Source organism: Typopeltis vanoorti, chromosome 22, assembly GCF_054136105.1.
Source record: "Typopeltis vanoorti isolate ZY-2024b chromosome 22, IOZ_Tvanoo_1.0, whole genome shotgun sequence".
Taxonomy (NCBI): domain Eukaryota; kingdom Metazoa; phylum Arthropoda; class Arachnida; order Uropygi; family Thelyphonidae; genus Typopeltis; species Typopeltis vanoorti.
Genome location: NC_143570.1, coordinates 24,179,666 through 24,199,053, shown reverse-complemented (window position 1 = coordinate 24,199,053; position 19,388 = coordinate 24,179,666). Strand labels below are relative to the sequence as shown.

The following is a 19,388-nucleotide window of genomic DNA, read 5'->3' as shown; positions in this document are numbered from 1 at the left end:
ACAAAATCAGCTTTAGTTCTGTCTTCCAAACTTGAAGTTCATCTGCCTGACTTATTATACCCAAGCAAGAATGTGAGAAAAAAGAATTTAATAATAATCTCAAAATGTTTTATTACTCTACCAGTGAACTTTAAGGTCATTAGAAATATGTCTGCTACCATACTGTTAATAACATCTCTGGACTTTTCCACTATTTCTAAATAGAGTATCTAGAAATATATACTCTATTTACCCCTCTATAAAACAAAAAACCAAAGAACATATCTACTGATAGATATAACACACTATAAAAATAGGACAGGTGAATTGTTGTGGCTCTAAAATTTCTCATTAAAGAACACATATGCATTCTATAACAGAATACATTATAAGTATTTCATTATTCATCAGATTATCTAAATTAAAAGGTAAATTTCACCTTTTTCATATTTGATGAAACTGCATAAGTGAATGCACATTAAAAAAAAAAAAAATCTAAAAATGCATACTTGGAAAACGGAATTAATTTAGAAACTTACCAGTGTGCTGCAAATGGCCTACATAAATCTAAATTAAAAGGTAAATTTTTAAGTTCTTTGAGCCGCACTGAAGCTTCTATATATACAAACAAAAGCCACAAAGATATTGTGGGAAGACATACTCCACGATCTACAAAAAGAAAATTTGATGTCAAATACAAATAATGCACATAATTTTTCATTAATAAATACTATAGTTAAATATTAAAATTCATTGTTTGTTAATTAAATCAAAGTATGAAATTTCTTTACTAGCAATTCTTTTATGTTGTTATTTACTGTATATATTAATATTTATTTTTTATACTGCTTGTTTTATACTTTCCTATGTTTGAATTTTCTGTTTTAACTCTTTGTAGTGAAATCACTTTTGCTGTGTACATGTTATCCCGTATGTAACTTCATAGGAAGAAAATCATAAAAGATGTAAGGTGAAACTGTGAAGGGGATATATAATTGTCCTTTTTTTTATATCTAATTATCTATTCAGAATAAAGTATCCAAAGAAGTTCTCAAACATCCTACTTCAAAATAGGTATGTAAGCTGTCACATTTTTAGAAATTAAAGACAAACTCAAATTTAGGCAGAAGTAAATTTAATAGAAGTAAACAATGGAACACAAAATGAAATACATTAAAATAATTAATTTTAAGAGCATCATCGTAGTATAAGTAAGATAGCACAAAGTCAGTAAATTCCTAATTAAAAAAAAAAAGTCATATAATAAGATATTCCAGAATTTATATGAGATTGATATATTTCCAATATATCAATATCATATTGATATATTTATCATTAAAACAAATGAAAAATGGAAAATGTCCTGGTAAAGACCTAATTCACATGGAATTAATTAAATGGGGAGGAAACAATATAATTCACCCATGTCACCAACTTACTAAATTTATGCCTAGAAGAGGAGAAGATACTGGAAAATTGGAAAAATGCTACTCTGATACTGTTATTTAAAAAAGGGGACAAAGTAAAGAACTATAGCGCCCAATTAGTATTCTCTCTCTCTCTCTCTCTCTCTCTCTCTCTCTAATCTATACAAAATTCTCACAAAAGTAATAACAAACAGGTTAACACCTCTTCTAGACACAAATCAACCAGCAAAACAAGCAGGATTCCGTAAAGGCTTCACAACACAGCTGATCATATTCATGCAGTAAAACAAATAATAGAAAAAGCAGAAGAAAACCAACTGCCTCTCTGTTTAGTCTTCATTGATTATGAAAAAACATTTGATTCCATCAAAACTAACGCAATAATCAATGCACTCCAGAATCAGGGAGTTCCTGGAGAATATATGGACCTCCTCCAGGCAATATACCTCACTGCAACAATCTAACTTCACACGAGTAGCAATAAAATATCAATTGAAAAAGGTGTCCAACAAGGAGACTATCACCCAAAATCTTTACAGCAGTCCTTCAAGAAATATTTAATAATATAAACTGGACAAACTTTAGTATAAAAATTAATAATAGAAACTTAACACATCTAAGATATGCAGATGATATAATTTTTCCATACACTCCAGAAGACCTTAATATAATGATAGAAGACCTATATCATGAAAGCAGAAAAGTTAGTCTAAAGATAAACAGAGAAAAAACTAAAATCATGTTTAATCGTTTAGTAATGCCAAAAAACATAATAATAGAAAACAATTTTTTGGAAAGAGTCTCTTCATATACATACTTAAGTCATCTCATTGACCTAAACTGTGGACTCCAAAAGGAAATAAATAGGAGAGTTCAACTTGCCTGGAGTGCATTCAGAAAATTGAAAAACATTTTTCAAAACGATGATGTCCCACTCTGTTTAAAAAGAAAGACATTTAACTAGTGTATACTTCCAGTCATCTCATATGGTTGTGAAACTTGGTCGCTAACAAGAGCACTGGCAAATAAATTAACAACAACTCAAAGAAAAATGGAGAGGTTGATGCTAGGCATCACATTAAAAAATAAGAAGCGAAACACCTGGATAAGAAGCCAGACTCGCATCACTGACATCATTCTTCACCACAAGCGACTAAAATGGAAATGGGCCGGACATTTATCCAGAAGAGAAGATGAGCGATGGACTACCATACTTACAAAATGGATTCCTAAAGAAGGGAAATGAAGCTGAGGACGTCCTAAAAGAAGGTGGAGTGATGAACTGTTAGAGTTTATTGGGAAAAGTTGGTCAACCATTGCCAAGAACAGAGAAAGGTGGAAAGAACTGGAGGAGGCCTTCGTCCAGCAGTGGAAAGAAAATGGCTGAAAAGAAGAAGATATATTTCCCATAAAGGGGATAACTGAAGGCCATCAGATCAGTTTAAGTTTGACTGGCATAGAAAGGCCTCACAGCTCTCTTTTATAACTGTTCTACAAACATCCTGTAGATGTACATTTCTGAATATTGTCAGTTTCTTTAATTTAATTAATTATACTACCCAGGGTGTGATGGGGTGGTGAAGTGCAATATATAGCCTCTCCTACTCAAATACCAACCCTACCTTCTTGTGGTCCACCCTGATCTAAAAGTACAAATGAGACACTGGTGGGCAGTATAACCTAACAGAGCAAATACTGTTAGAAATGTGTAGCAACCCTACCGCTGGACTTACCTAGTAAAAGGCTAATAACCTGTCCTGGGGAAATTTAATATACTTTCAAGCCTCAGCCAAAGAAAAGCTAGATGAACTATCAGAAAAATGCCCATGATTCAGGAAAAGGTAAACGAAGTTGGAAAAAAGGAACATAATGAAAATTGCAACTTGGAATGTAAAGAGCATCGCACATAAAGAACTTGATGAACAACTAAACCAAGCCAATGCAAAGATATGTATAGTAACTGAAATAAAGAAGAAAGCAAAAAGGTACTAAGAAACAAGTAACTATATACAAATTTGTAGAAGAGTAAAATAAGAAGAAAGAGCAAAAGCAGATATAATGATACACAAATCTATGAAGAACAATATTGTATATTATAACTACTGGACAGAAAGACTAGAAATTAGACTCAAAACATTAAGAGGTCACATAATAATCAGAGTATATGCACCAGAAGAAGGGAGGGGAAGAAGACAGTAAAACCTTTTACAAAGAACTACAAAAAGTCATAGATAAAACAAATAAAACAGACTATTTACTACTAGCATGACATTTAAAAGCCAGAATAAGAAACAAGAAATACAAAACAAACACAGGAAGATTTGGTCAAGATACATAATAATCAAAATGGACACAAACTGTGAGATTCTGTCATTTATAATAATATGAGAATAATGAACTCAGTATTTAAACAAAGCAATACATAAATAAACATGGTGATCAAGAGGATGTAAGTCAGTTATTGACTACATTATCACAAATTTTAAATTAACCGAGTTAATCCTAGATGTAAGAGATGTTAATCCTAGATGTATATCGAGACTTTAATTTAAATTCTGATCATCATTTTATTGTATTGACAAAAATTTGATTTATACCAAAATGGCTAAAGTGGAAAATAACTATCAACCAAATTACAAATTTTTTTTTATTACAATATCTCCATTCTAGGCAATATTATCAGGAATGCAGTCATTTAAAAATAGAAACCATACATAACCACTGAAGAGACCTCAATAAAGGTCGAAACTAGTCTGGATAGTGGCCCTTCCCTTAATGCATACCATTATACATATCTGCAAGGAGATGTGTTTTGCATTATGGGAGATACTGAGATAGGAATAATGTTAGCTTGGTCCACCTTTGCTACGAGTTGCACTATCTTACCCCAGTCCTGAAAATATTTTCAGACGCAAACTTTGTGTGCTTACACTTGGATAAAGGATTAAACTAAATTTATTGTAGTCTAACCAAGTGAAAAATAAACTTTCAACATCTTTCTCTAAATCCAGAGTAATTTAATAAAAAGGCCATCAACTAAAAATGCCACCTTTTAGCAACTCAAGGTAAAGATGACCTTGCTATTGCTTCTGCCTGGTATCTCCACTTCTGAGCCTGGCTCCCACTGAAGAGACCTCAATAAAGGTCGAAACTAGTCTGGGTAGTGGCCCTTCCCTTAATGCAGGGATTCTCAACCTATGGTACGCATACCACTGGTGGTACATGAGCCGCTGCCTTACTGGTACATCTAATATCTTGAATTAAATATAGTGGTACACCACTGGAAAAGGTTGAGAACCCCTGCCTTAATGCATAACATTATATATATCCACAAGATGTGTTTTGCATTATGGCAGATACTGAGATAGGAGTGATGTTAGCTTGGTCCACCTTTGCTACAAGTTGCCCGGTGTTGTACTATCTTACCTCAGTCCTGAAGATATTTTCAGGCGCAAACTTTGTTTGCTTACACTTGGATAAAGGATTAAACTAAATTTATTATACATGAATCAAATGACACAGAAGTGGAATGGGAAAAATTGAAATAAATCCTGACAAAAGAAGAAATAGAAAGCTTAGGATTAAGAGTAATGGAATAGAAAAAGAGCTACAAAAATGGGACAAAGAAATTAAAAAAAAAAAAAAAAAAAAAAAGATAAAAACAAAAAGAGAGAATTACCAGAAATGGCTCAATTCCAAGACATAGAAGCCAAAATACAGTACAAAAGAAACAATGAAACTGCAAAATGAGAAGGAAAAAACAGAAAGAGAGAGATATAACTATATTGTAATTTAACTAGAAAAGGGTATAACTAAGCCAAAAACCGATAAAATAATGAAATACACGAACAAAAAAATAAAAGAAAAGGTAAAAATACAAAAAATAGCTTTAGAAAAATGGGTAACTTATTTTCAATATCTCCTGACTGATGATAACAAAGAAGTAAAATTTTATACAAAGAATGATCACACAGAAAATAGTATGATGTCAGAACTAAAAAATAATAAATAAGATGAAAAATACAAAAACAAGAGAAGACAATATAAATGTGGAACTGTACAAAAATGCAGGTGAAAATTTTAATTATTATTTATTATGATGATGATTCAAGGCCTCCATGGAGTCACAAGACTCATCGTGGGAGGCCCACCCTGGAAAACACAAATTCTATCATACAACTCCTTGAATCCATTGCCTGTGCTCTCACCATTATCAGGCAATTCCATGATTTAATCACTCTCCATGCAGAGAAACCCCACCTTACCCTCTTGCTCACAACTTCCTTTTGTAACTTTCCTTAATGAAAGACTTCTAAAATTCTTTAACATGGTCTGGATTTCTGAAAAACTTCAAACTCTTGGGGAAAAAAAAGCATTCATTATCTCAATATAAAAAAAAAAAGGAAATAAAAGATAACTGCAATAACTTTAGGGGAATAAGTCTGTCAAATGCAGGGCACAAAATATATGCAGGAATATTAAAAGAGAAACTGAACAGAACTGTAGAGGACAAACTACTAGACAAACAATGGATTCCAAAAAGGCTGATCTTATACTCAATTTTCACTCTAAATATATTAACTGAAAAACAAAGAGAATTAAAAATAAAAAAATAAAAAAAACCGTGGCCTTCATTGATTATGCAAAAGCCTTTGATAAAATTGACAAAAGTTATTCTAAATATTAACTGATAAACAGCTATTATACACTATTATTTGCATATGATCATACTGTATTAGCTACATCAGAAGATGATCTACAGAGATTAGTAAAATCATTAAGTGAAATTTCAAAACAATATAATATGTGAATATCAAAAGTAAACACAAAAATAATGGCTTTTAAAGGAGAAAAGCCAATTAGAAAAAAAAAATAGATAATAAAATATTAGAACAAGTCAATGTTTTCAAATACTTGGGATGCTACTTATCATATGAAGATGAAAATCTTCATATGATAAGTAGTCTGTCCATAACATCTATTATGAACAGTTAAATTCAAGCAATTCTCTGTCTTCATTTGCACTTTTGCTTATAGCAGAAAAAATCTCCCAGCCAATGTGTCACATGGTCAGCCTCTTTTCATGGATAGTAATATATCAAGGAAAATAATAAGGAGTACGTACTGACCGTAAATCATAAAAAAGAGAGATGGCTAGACCAATCAGCTAATAATAACACTCCATTGTGTAACAGAATACAATAAGAATAACACAAATGGTTGGCAGGTTAGACATAATGAATAGTTCTGCTGAATGTTTTTATTAGATCTTAAAGTGTAAGTTTTTTTTTTTTTTTTACCTCCTGCACATAATGATTTTAAATTCTCGGATACTGTAAAAAGTAAATACAGTCATACCCAGACTTACGCGAATCCGGAGTTATGCAGTTTCTTATATGTATGTATTCTCGTCCCTCTTCATGCCTCACCACTAGTCTTATCTTTCCAGCCGTATTCGCCAGAGTGTTGCACATGCTGTGAACAAGCACTGATGTGTTTCGCATGGTCTTCATTCATACAGAATTTTATAGTCTACGAACCTTGCGATTGTTTAATGTTATGTTCTTGATAAAAATTTTATCCCATAAAAAATAATACTGTCATCCAAAAGAAGCAAGTCCGATTCTTCTACAGCTAGCAAGAAAAGAAAAACATTGATTTTGGAAAAAAAACTTAACATTAAGGATTCTGAAGGCGGAATGAAAATTTGTGAGCTAGCAAAGAAGTTCGATCTACAGGAATCCACAGTAAGAACAATCATAAAAGAAAGGTTTACAGATTTTGGAGGACATAGATTTTAACGAGGAATGAATTGTAGCCACAAGGCAAGGAATAAAAAAATCATTAGCTTGCTATGAAGAAATTTTGCGTGACAAGAAAAAGACATTATGCCGTTAGACAAATCTATTAGATTTTATGAAACCATCGACATCGAAATAACTTTCTTTTTTTAATGTACAAAAAACTACAATTATGATTATATTTCTTAAAAAATATAGGTGTTTTTGTAAATCTTTGGTCCCAATTAACTAATATTTTGTTGGTCCCACCTACCACATAACTTTGGGGTATGACTGTACAAAGAAAAACATAACTGCAGATTTTCAACTGACCCTCATAAGGGAAAATTTCAAATCTTCCATATGCTAAGAGTAATGACTAAAACAGGATGTGCATCACGGGGTGACCAAGCCACTAGATCGAAAAGGCGACATTTTCCAACATCATTCGTCCTGTTCCTAAGAAAACTCCCATAATATATCATCATGTATGTCCAAAGATCTCATTTGAAAGAGGGGGGGGGGGGAGAGAGAGAGAGAGAGAGAGAGAGAGAGAGAGAAGATAGGTGACCAATATTGGGTATCCTATATATATATATATATATATATATATATATTCTACCCCTGTTTTGAAAAATATGACAATTGCAAAATTTTCCAAGAATGATGGAGGTGATATAGAATGTTTAGTATTGTATAAAAATACTGAAGAAAATTCTCAATAAAATATAACTTGTGTCACAATTTTATGTTCAACTTAAAAAAAAAAAAAAGGGCGGCATGGAGAGTTAGGCTAGCTTATGTGTTCTCAGCAGTGAAAAGATTAAGAAATCACATTCTCATAAGATTCCTTCATATGGATAATAATATGTTACCAGAATAAATATTTATTTCTAGGTGTAAAGGCATGGCCTTTAAACTTAGCTTTGATGCACTATCAACACCATCAATTCACTGGGATCTGGGTTAGCTGAGTGGTTAACATACCTGCACTCCAACAAATAGGCTGCAAGTTCAGCAATACTGTATGTGGGTAAAAAATGCCAAAATGACTTTCTATTAACGATTTTTAATATGGTAAAATGATAGAACCTTTATGACTGTAATTTTTGTCCAGTTCTCTCCCACACACACACACCTTTTCTTCTTAATATCTGTTTCACAATTTAACTATTATATCTATTTTTTTTAATCAAGATGACCTTAATATCTTCCAGTTCATAATTCATTTCTTTTGTTCACATTACTATAGATAACAGAGGCTTTTTCTTTTAAGGTACATATTATTCCAAGTTTGTTATGAGGGAGGGACAATATAAATCGGCACATGTTTGTTTTTTTTTCTATAAAATTCACAAGCCAACTTGTACTATTTAGAAATGGATATGCAGATAGATATTAGAAGTTGAAAAGATCAAGATACGTAATGATCTTTGCAACTTCTAAGATAGCATATAATTATCTACTACAATTATCTTGGTCAGGAGGATAAATATTGTAGCTTTGTGAAAGACAGGTCTTGCCTTAGCAATTTACTCACATTCTAGATGAGAAGTGGAGAGTTAAATCAACAAGTAAACACCATTAAACTGGAGTGATAGCAACAGAAAATGTTGTGTAGGCAACATAAAGAAGAAATGTGATTCACTGGTTGATGAGCAGAACAAAGCACAGGCAACAAAATGGTGATTAGCATGGTAAAGAGGAACAGAACTAGATTATGAAAGGAAATTAGACAAGCAAGCCAACAGAAATCCCAAAGAGTTATATGCTACTTAATTTATACATAAGTGATATTGGGAATGATATAAGGGGGAACATACAACTGTTTACTGATGTTGCTAAGTGCACAAGTTAATAAAGGTGATAAAAAGATCCTGTAGGATGATTTAAAAGAATAACAGTTATGTTTCATGTTACAAAGTTAATGCTTTATGATGAAAAAATTATAAGCAATGTGTTACACTAATTGAACTGGCTTCCAAAATACTGATGAGAGGAGTTTTTGAGATGATGGTGGACAGAGCTGAAGTTCAGAGGGCATACTTACAGAAGCAGGAAGAATAGCCTTAAAGGATCACTTGAATGTTGAACACAAAAGTTGAGATTATTATTCATCAGTAAAGTTTTGACTTGGGGGGTACATGTGGAATAATATGCACAGATTTCGTCACCTTTCTTGGGCATGAAAAACTGAAGAGAGGATCTGAAGTTCAGCAATAAAGATTGCAACAGACGTGCAGAATGCTCCCTATGGAAGGAGAGTGAAGGTTTGCAGTTACCAAATTTGGATGACAAGAGGAAAACAGGGGACTATAGTAGAAACATAAGTTACTAAAGGAATTTTATAGGACAGATGAACATTTTCAATAAATGACATGGAAGAGATCAAGGGGTCACCATCCTCCACACAATGAAATGTAGCTCTCACACCCCTTGCTAAAGATCTTGTACCAGATTCCAAAGCCCCACCAAAACAAGTTCAATGATTCATGGTATATGTGACTCATAATAAAATGCTACATTTCTTTTACTAGCTGATAGCACTTCTACATTATGAAGTATTTTCTCTTATATGGTTTATACTCATTTTTATAACCAAATAAAACAATTACTGGTAAATGGAGAAAAGAAAATTTTTATATCCATAATTAACTTTATTGAAATAAAGTTAATTTCAATTAAGGGGGGTGCTTAAGGGTCAAAGCTGTATAACTGAGAGGAGACCTCCACATAGCCTTTAAAGGAATGCGGAGAACCGACCAGGGCTTCTGACCTAATGTCCAATCCTCACCTTCTCGTGGTGCACCCTGTTGGGTATCTACTTTGATACTGAAAGAACGAGGATGGGCTGGCAATTTGGGATTTAGCCGACCAAATTGTATTCTTATCGGTTAAACCAAAATAATAAAAAAAAATGATGGTACAACACGACAAAATTTCATGCCGGCTGGGGTGTCACCCGGTTAAACAAGGCCCCCGTTGTTTTCGCCAGGGAACCAGGGCGAACAGCGAAAAGTCAGCTACTGGAACAAATCTGAAAACAAACCCCAACTCAACATCACCAGAGTTAAAGATCGGTACTATCAACGTAAGAAGCCTGAATGGCAAAGAAATAGAGCTAGCTGAGGAATTAGATAAGTACCAGATCGACATAATAGGGGTGACTGAAACAAAAAAGACCAAAACTGGTGAGATCTTTCTGAGCAATAAATACAAAATGTTATATTCAGGCAATGACAATCAAGGAAAAGAAGGAGTAGCCATAGTATTCAACACAAAATACGAGGCTAATCTTCTTGAATGGCAGTCAGTCTCAAGTAGAGTAATGTGGGCAAATATGAGAATGGGGAACTGGACAATGAGACTTATTTGTGCCTATGGTCCCACAGAAGGTTCTACTAAGGTAGAAGTGGAGGAATTTTTTGAGGCTTTAGAAAAAGCAACTGACACAATGAAAAAGGAAAAGTTGGTCCTTGTTGGGGATCTAAATAGCAGAGTAGGAAATGATTGTGAGACATACAAAAATATTTTGGGAAAATTTGGAGAAAAGAGCAAAGCTAATAATAATGGCAAATATCTGTTGGATTTCTGCTCACGGACATGGACTGGTTATTACTAACACCATGTTCCAACATAAAAATGTGCACAAATTCACATGGAGAGAAGAAGCTAGGAATAAGAAAAGTCTCATTGACTATGTTATTGTTGATAGTGATGTTTTCTCCCTGGTGCAGGACACCAGAGTGTACAGAGGATTTGAAATTGGAAGTGATCACTATTTAGTCTTGAGCAGGATAAAATTGAATTTCATATTGAAAAGAAGAACATGTAAGAAAGTTTTAAAGCGAATAAAAGTTGTGCAGCTCTCAGATGTGAACTGTAGACTAAAATACAGAAATATTATTGAAAAGAAAATGAAAGAATTTGAGAACAGGAATCAAACCTTGGAGATTCAGTGGCAAACTCTGAAGGAAACATTGATTGATTCTGCCAGAGAGGCATGTGGTGAGGTTGTGTGCAAGGATAAAAAAATCAGAACTCCCTGGTGGACACAGGAAGTTAAAGAGGCAGTGAAGGAAAAGAAGAAAGCATATCAAAAGTTCCTGGCAAATAAGTCAGCTTTTACTCTTACAGAATAGAGACAAATGTAAGAAAGCTAAACAGTGTGTAAAACTAGCTAAACAAAAGTCATGGGAGGACTTTGGCAAGAATATAGAAAATAAATATCAAGAAGGTGTCAAAATATTCTGGAGGTTGTTGAAGAAGCTTACGAATGGTGGAAAGAGTGCTGTAAAAGGAATTAGAGATGATAAAGGTGAAATGAAAACAGGAGAAAAAGATATCCTTGAAGTATGGAGTAATTACTTTGAAAAACTGCTAAATGAAACAAGCAGTGATGACAGCACAGTGATAAAAAACACTGACCAGGCATGCAGTCAGGAATACATATCCATACTTGAAGTAGAAAAAGCCATCAAAGGCTTGAAATGTGGAAAGGCAGCAGGAGTAGATGATATTCGACCAGAAATGCTGAAGTATGGTGGTATAAGAGTCTTACAGTGGCTGCACTGCATAGTTCAGAAAGCCTGGACAGAGGGACGAATTCCCGATGATTGGAGTAGAGCTCTCATAGTACCCATATATAAAAAGGGAAATAAAACTGAATGTGAGAATTACAGGGGTATTTCCCTACTGAGTGTTCCTGGCAAGATCTATGCAAGTATACTTGAGAAACGGTCGAGAAGAATTGTGGAAGAAAAGCTTGGTGAAGAACAAGCTGGATTCAGGCCAAATAGAGGCTGTCAGGATCAGATCTTCACTTTACGGCAAATAGTCGAGAAAGCATGGGAATATAGCAAAGATCTGTATTTAAGTTTTGTCGATTTGGAAAAGGCATATGACAAGGTGCCAAGAGAGAAGCTATTCAATACGCTGCAGTTATATGGTGTCAATGGGGCATTATATCAAGCAATACTTAGTCTTTATTTGAGTTGTGAGTCAGCAGTTAGAATTGAAGGAAGTACAGGAAGATGGTTTAATGTTAAATCTGGTGTGAGATAAGGATGTACATTATCTCCTCTGTTATTCATTATCTATATGGATCACATTATGAAGGAAAGTGGTATTAAACCTGATATCAAAATTGGAGATGTTAATGTCAGCTCTTTGCTTTATGCAGATGATGTTATACTTCTAAATAAATCCGCTACAAGTCTGCAAGATTCTCTGACTAAATTGAATAGCTGTTGTAATAGATATGGTATGATGGTCAGCAATAAAAAGACAAAGACAATGAAAATAGGCAGAATCATTGAAAATGTCAACAGTGTTGTGAATGGAGAACCTGTGGAACAAGTAAAACATTTCAGCTACTTAGGCACAATTTTTACTGAAGATGGTAAACTAAATATAGAAATAGACAACAGAATCAGCAAAGCTGGTATGGCGGGAAGTCAATTGAATAAATTCATATGGAATAAGAAAGAAATTAGTCGGAACACTAAATTAGCTGTATACAAGACAGTGTTCAAACCAATTTTAACTTATGGATCTGAGAGCTGGGTCAGAAGTAAAACACTTGACCAAAGACTAGAGACCGCAGATATGAGAGTCCTGAGAAAGATTAGAGGCGTGAACAGATGGCATCAATGGCAATATCATATTAAAAATGAGGATATTAGGAAAGAACTTGACATTGTCAGCATCCAGGAATGCGTTAGCAGAGCTAATCTCAGATGGTATGGTCACTTAAATAGAATGGGAGAGGAAAGATTAGCAAAACAAGTGTTCTCTGCTAGGTTGGCAGGAAAACGACCCAGAGGAAGACCAAGATATAGGTGGATTGATATGGTACAAAGTGCCTTAGACGATAGAAATATAAGATCTGATAATGTTGGAGTTTTGACAAGTAACAGACTGATTTGGAGGAAAATTGTAGATAGGAAGTTAGTAATGATGTAATTTTTCATGTAGTACTGTCATATCCTCTACACCCCTTGAGGGTACATGGCAGGAATTTGATGATGATGATGATAATTAACTTTATTGAAATAGGTGTCACTATCTCCATAGTCATCAATAGCTGAGTACAAAGCTACTAATGATTTGCAAAGCACTGGGGATAGTATAGCAAACAACTGCTGCCATCTCAAGATCCTAAACCCAAACTCTTACTGTTGTCTAAAATTGTGCAAGTCTATAATTCATTTAAGTTTCAAGGAGGAAAAACACTGTGCTTACCTATAAAATGCAGTTATACGTTTGAATGTAGTAGGCAACATTATAGAATCTCTGGTTCCATAATGTTGCCACAAGGCTACAACAGGCTTCTCTCATTTTTGTAATATATAATTCATATATGATATGGAAGTTCCTTTTTTTTTTTTTAATTTTGTTATAAATGCTGATAAAACATGATCTTATAATAAATTAACCATGATAAAACATGCTAATTTTATTCACAGAAACATATAAGTCACATATAATACAGTATAGATGTTCAATGCATTCAGCTTTATCACTCACTCAATCTGATTAACTGTCTGTATGCAGACAGACAGACATTAATACATTCTCTCCCCTTCTCATCACATCAAGTCAAGGTTTAGTTATGCTATTAATTGAATTTTTATGTAATTTGGTAATTTGTATACATATTTTTTATACATAAGTTACTGGTGTCTGTGTATACTAAATAGGATGAATTAATAATTTAATACCATGTAGTCTATACAAACACAACTGTAATTTATGATTACAATGAAATAACCATTGTTAAGCAGTGTTCAAATATGGCACATAAAATTATTTCATTCATAATTAAAAACTAAGAATAAGCTTAAAACAATGTTGATATATGCTGAAGAGATGGGATGCAATTTTGAATTACTTAAGAAAAATTATTTAGAACTAAATAAACCATTAACAATCTAAATTTTATCTTACCTGTATGCCAAACATACTGTACCCAAACATAGGTACTTGCAGCAAAAAATAACCACTGAACCGGAATAAAAAGAAAACATATCATATCTGAAGTGAGGGCAATGAAGATGAAAAATACCGAAAAAGCCTGAAAAAAAAAAAAAAAAAGTTAAATTGCATTAAAGTTCACTGTCAGGTACTTGTATACATAATTAAATGTTAACAGAGACAGTATGCTGAATCAGAAGTAGCACTGCAAATATTAAATATATATGTGTGTGAGAATATGTTCTGTATGCCAATACAGAACATATACAACAATGGGTTATATTATAGTTAAGTTTATATCTATTCCTAATGCACAACAGATGGTGAGGAGAGAAAAGAAAATACGTATATTATTATTAGACCTCCAGGGACTCAAGGACTCAGAGCGGGGGCCAAACATCACCCAAACAAGCTGTCATATATTTCAGCAGTCAAACTATTCCACTCACTCACAATTCTGTAAGAGTAAAATCTAATTCACACTCCTTTTGTAATGGTACACTAGCTTGACTTCCACAGATGTCCCTTTGCCCTCTTCCATACATAATGAAAAAAAAATTTTTTTTAACAATGGAAGGTCCTATAATGCCTCTCAAAAGTTAATAAATTTCTATCACAGCATCCCCTCTTTCTCCTGCATACCAATGTCTACAAGTGCACATAATTTATCCTTGTAATCTACATTCCGTAATCCCAATATCTTGGGAACTCTTCTTTGTACCACAGCTTCTTTATCTCCTCTGAACCCAAGAGACCAAACCTTTGCACAGTAATCCAAGTACACTCATATCAAGGCATTGTCGAAAAGCAAACTAACTTTCATATCTCCACATGTCGATGTTCATTTCAACATCATAATTATCCTCTGAGTTGTATTTGTAAATCTTGCTATGTGGCCTTTGAACTTCAAATTCCTGTCCACCATAACTCCAAGATCTGTAGCCTTGTCAGTTTCTCTAAGCATGATCCCACCAAAATAATATGCTGTTGGATATTTCATCACATCAAAGCGCATAACTTTACACTTGCTAACATTGAATTTACAGCCATTATCGTTTGTCCACACTTCCAATCTATTCAAATCACCCTGAAAATGCTGTATATCAGTAGCATTTCTGATTGCCCTTCCTATCTTTGCATCATCAGCGAAGAACTGAATCACTCCTGTCAGGTCCTTCTCAGTATCATTAATGCACAGACCAAACAACAAAGATTCAAGGAATGATCTGGGGTACATTGCTTGTCACCTTAAATCTGGCAGATATCATCTCTCTTCCCCATATATCACTTTCTGAAATGTGTCAGCCACCTAACAGTTTACATTTCAATGTGGTATTCTATTAAATGCCTTAGTAAAGTCATACAGTATTTGTAGCATATTCATTCTCTTTATCGAATTCAGCTATAATATTATAAAATATGAGCAAATTGCTGAGACATGACCTTTCCCCCCCCCCTTTTTTTTTAGTAACCCTGCATCTGAAAATGTAAGTAAAAAATAATGGCATTTCATTAGCCTTTATTTCTTATTACATATAGTAATAATAATAATAAATTGGAAATTGTTAAAGATTACGTTACAAAATGACATAAGCAAAATTTTGTATTATAATTAGAATCCTGACTTCCTCTTATTTGTGAAAGTATCAGAAGATTATGAAACTTGTATACTAATTTGATATTAATTATCTATCAGATATACCAAATGGAAAAATTATATATCAGATAAGTAAATCAGATAAGCTAAATAAGTGAATTACTGTCTTTTTCTATTATAGTTATTCACTTATTATATTGATTAATCTAAATATCCTTATGTCCCACAGAAAATAAAAAATGCAAACGATATATCAAATGGAAAATATTTAAACATCTTGCATCAATATCACTACTAGGAAGCAAGCTGCTTGGTGGAACTCTGGCTGCTGTGTTATAAATATGTGAATATCAAAAAGTAGGGTCTTAACATTACTTTGAACAAAGAATCTATTGTTTATAGAAAAAATATTATGAAGCAATTTTCTACTACTGTATATAAGAAATTAAATGTAAAAAATTTGCATTTTTTGAACTATCTTGGGAACTTTCTTTAATGTACGTAACTTAACCGGCATATTTCTCAATCTCTCTCTCTATAATAACTATGATGCCACTAAGTAGGCAATTGCTAGTATACATAAAAAGATTGGAATTATAACCAACCATTAAGAAAATAAATTATGCACACTCTAAATGAAAATCCACATGGATTACATTTTAATGCACACATTTTAAGGACACTGGCATTTGGAGAGATTGTCTTCTGGGCAAATGTTTCAGAGCAGGGCAGAGTGTTACTCATGATAAGAGATGAATTGTGTCCTCTCAAGGTGGAGAATCATAATGGAAATAACAACAATGACTTTGAAAGTACATTTACAAGGCAAGATATTTAGTGGGATGTTATAGACCAGGGAATACAGATGTTGATAAGAAAGAAAGGGTAGAGTAAATTATTTTGGCAAGTGCAAAAGGGACTTCAACTATAGCAATATAAATGGCTAGGATGCATTAGGCAATACTAAAGGAATTGGATTTTTGAATTTCTTGACTGAAAACTGTCTGAGGGAGAATTCAGTCATCAAGAGTTTTGAATTTGGTCATAGCATCAGAGGATCCGATTGTGACTGATATGTCACTCCTTGCCCCTAGTTGGTGAGAGTGACCATGCAGCCCTGACTTGTAGGATGAAGAGGCATGAAGACATATCACCAGAAGAAATTTATGTGGAATTATAAGGCAGGCAACTTTTTTTGGTTATAGCATCGGAAGAGTTGTAATAACTGAGATGACATCTCTCCCACCAGTTGGAGAGAGTGACCATATGGTTTTGACTTGGAAAATGAATAGACATGCAGGAGTATCAATGAGACGGGAACGTATATGGAATTATAAGGCAGGTGATTATAATAGTCTAAGAAGCCAACTTGGGGAAGTTTCATGGAGGTAGGAAATAGAAGGCCAGGATATCATTAGTGCGTGGGAAATTATGAAAGAATATTTGTTAGCAGCAATGGCAAGTTGTATACCACGAGTGAACAAGAGGACACAATTTGGAGTAAAGTGGATGACAAACAATATTAAACAGGAATTACATGCGAAAAAGAGGTTGTGGAAGAGATATAAGGAGACAGGAGAAGAGAAGATGCATGAAGAGTATAAGACACAGGTCAGAAGAGTGACTAATATGGTAAGGAAGACAAAACTGGAATATGAGAGGAGATTAGCCCTCAGATCTAAAGAAAATCCTAGGAATTTTTTTTAGATATGTGGCCAGTAGGAGGAGAAATGACATCGTGGGATAAAAATGGGAATAGAGTGACCGATGCAGCAGACATAGTAGAATTGTTCAATGAACACTTTATTGGAGTATTTCATCCTGGAGGAGTCAGTTTTAATGCTAAAGGGTCAGGGCAGGTTTAAGGTTTAGAGGTACAGGAGGAGAGTGTGTTTCAAATACTGAGTACTCTGGATGTCAGTAAAGCTTTGGGACTGAATGGTATTTCACCACGAGTTTTGAGAGAATGTGCTAGGAAACTGACAGTGCCTTTGACCTGGTTTTTCAATGAAAGTCTGGCTGCTGGAAAGGTGCCCATGGAATGGAATGAAGGTAAGATAGTGCCATTGCATAAGGGTGGTAGACATGTGTCATCAGTAGTTCATAAGATATTAGAGAAAGTAGTGAAGGACCGTATACAGCATTGGGCAGATGAGGGTAATGTTATCTGTGAGAGTCAACATGGATTTGTGAAGGGGCACTCTTGTTGTAGCAATATGCTAGCCTTTTATGATAAAGTTACAAGAGCATTAGATGAGGGAAAGGCATATACTGCCATTTTCTTAGACTTAGCGAAGGCATTTGACAGGGTGCCACATGTTAAGCTGATATTTAAGTTGCAGCACATGGGTCTGGATGTCAGATTGGTCAACTGGATTCAGGATAGGCTGTCCGATAGGTATCAGAGAGTTGTGTATGGTGGGGCAGTTTCAAGGAAGCAGAGGGTTACAAGTGGGGTACCACAGGGCTCAGTACTGGGACCTATATTGTTTAACCTTTATATCAATGACATTGTCAGTGGATTGCAAGGTTATACTCAGTTGTTTGCAGATGATGTGAAGCCGCGAAGGATTATTAGTAATAGTGCAGATGTGGCAGCCCTGCAAGAGGATTTGAATAAGCTAGATAGATGGGCAAATGAATGGGGGTTTCAGTTTAATGCAGCAAAATGTACGATCTTGAGGTTTGGGACACATCGATGGGACACTGCATACTCTATGGGAGGAGTTATACTGGAGGAAGTAGGGAGACAAGAGATCTGGGGTTGATCATTGATAGAAACCTGAAATTTAGAGGACATATTGCAAAGGTAGTGAAGGTAATACAGAGGATTGCTGCAATAATGAGAAGGACACTGACCTGCAGAGATAAAACAGTTATCATTCCATTGTATAAGACCCTGATCAGACCACACTTGGACTATTGTTCTCAGATTTGGTCCCCAAGATTTGAAGGGGATAAATTAACTGTGGAAAGGGTACAAAGACGGATAACAAAGATGGTTTCAGGACTGTACAATGATAGTCATGAGGATTGGCTGAGGAAATGTGGACTGCAGAGTTTGGTGGATAGAAGAAGGAGAGGTGATATGATCGAGACTTTTAAACCGTTGAGAGGTGGTTACATGGTTGACACTGGGGAGTTCTTTCGCTTGGTTGAACAGCGGGAAGGAGTGATGACAAGAGGCCATCCCTGGAAGTTACGAAAGGAAACTGTGAGCAAGAGGGTGAGGAGCAGTTTCTTTGCATGGAGGATGGTTGAACCGTGGAATGCATTGCCTGATGGAGTGGTGAGAGCGAGAACGGTCAATGAGTTTAAGGAGTGGTATGATAGACTTTGTGTTTCTTAGGAAGGACCTCCCACGATGAGTCTTTTGACTCCATGGAGGCCTGTATAATAATTATCACAGACTTAAAAAAGAAATCAGCTTACAGCAATACAATGAATGAAATAATTTGAAAGAAGAAAGGTCAGTACTGCACGAAAGATACTTTTGACAAAAAATATATAAATAAAAAAATAACAGCAGTAGTAGATTATTTGGAGTTAAATGGATATAAAGAGCAATTAAAGAGGAACTGCATATGAAAATAGATTATGGAAGACATATAAAGATAGGTGTAGAACAAT

At 34.3% G+C, this 19,388-nt stretch overlaps 1 protein-coding gene across 1 annotated transcript in view; it reads right to left on the bottom strand.

The window, feature by feature from the left end:
• The window catches only part of LOC150094222 (macoilin), a 192,397-nt gene that overhangs the window by 81,889 nt on the left and 91,120 nt on the right, over window positions 1–19,388 (bottom strand). The window contains exons 3-4 of the mRNA XM_090412388.1: window positions 14,135–14,261; window positions 519–648 (exon numbers count right to left, since the gene is read on the bottom strand). Coding sequence (XP_090268514.1) covers window positions 519–648; window positions 14,135–14,261 — 257 coding nt within the window. The remainder of the gene's footprint in view (window positions 1–518; window positions 649–14,134; window positions 14,262–19,388) is intronic.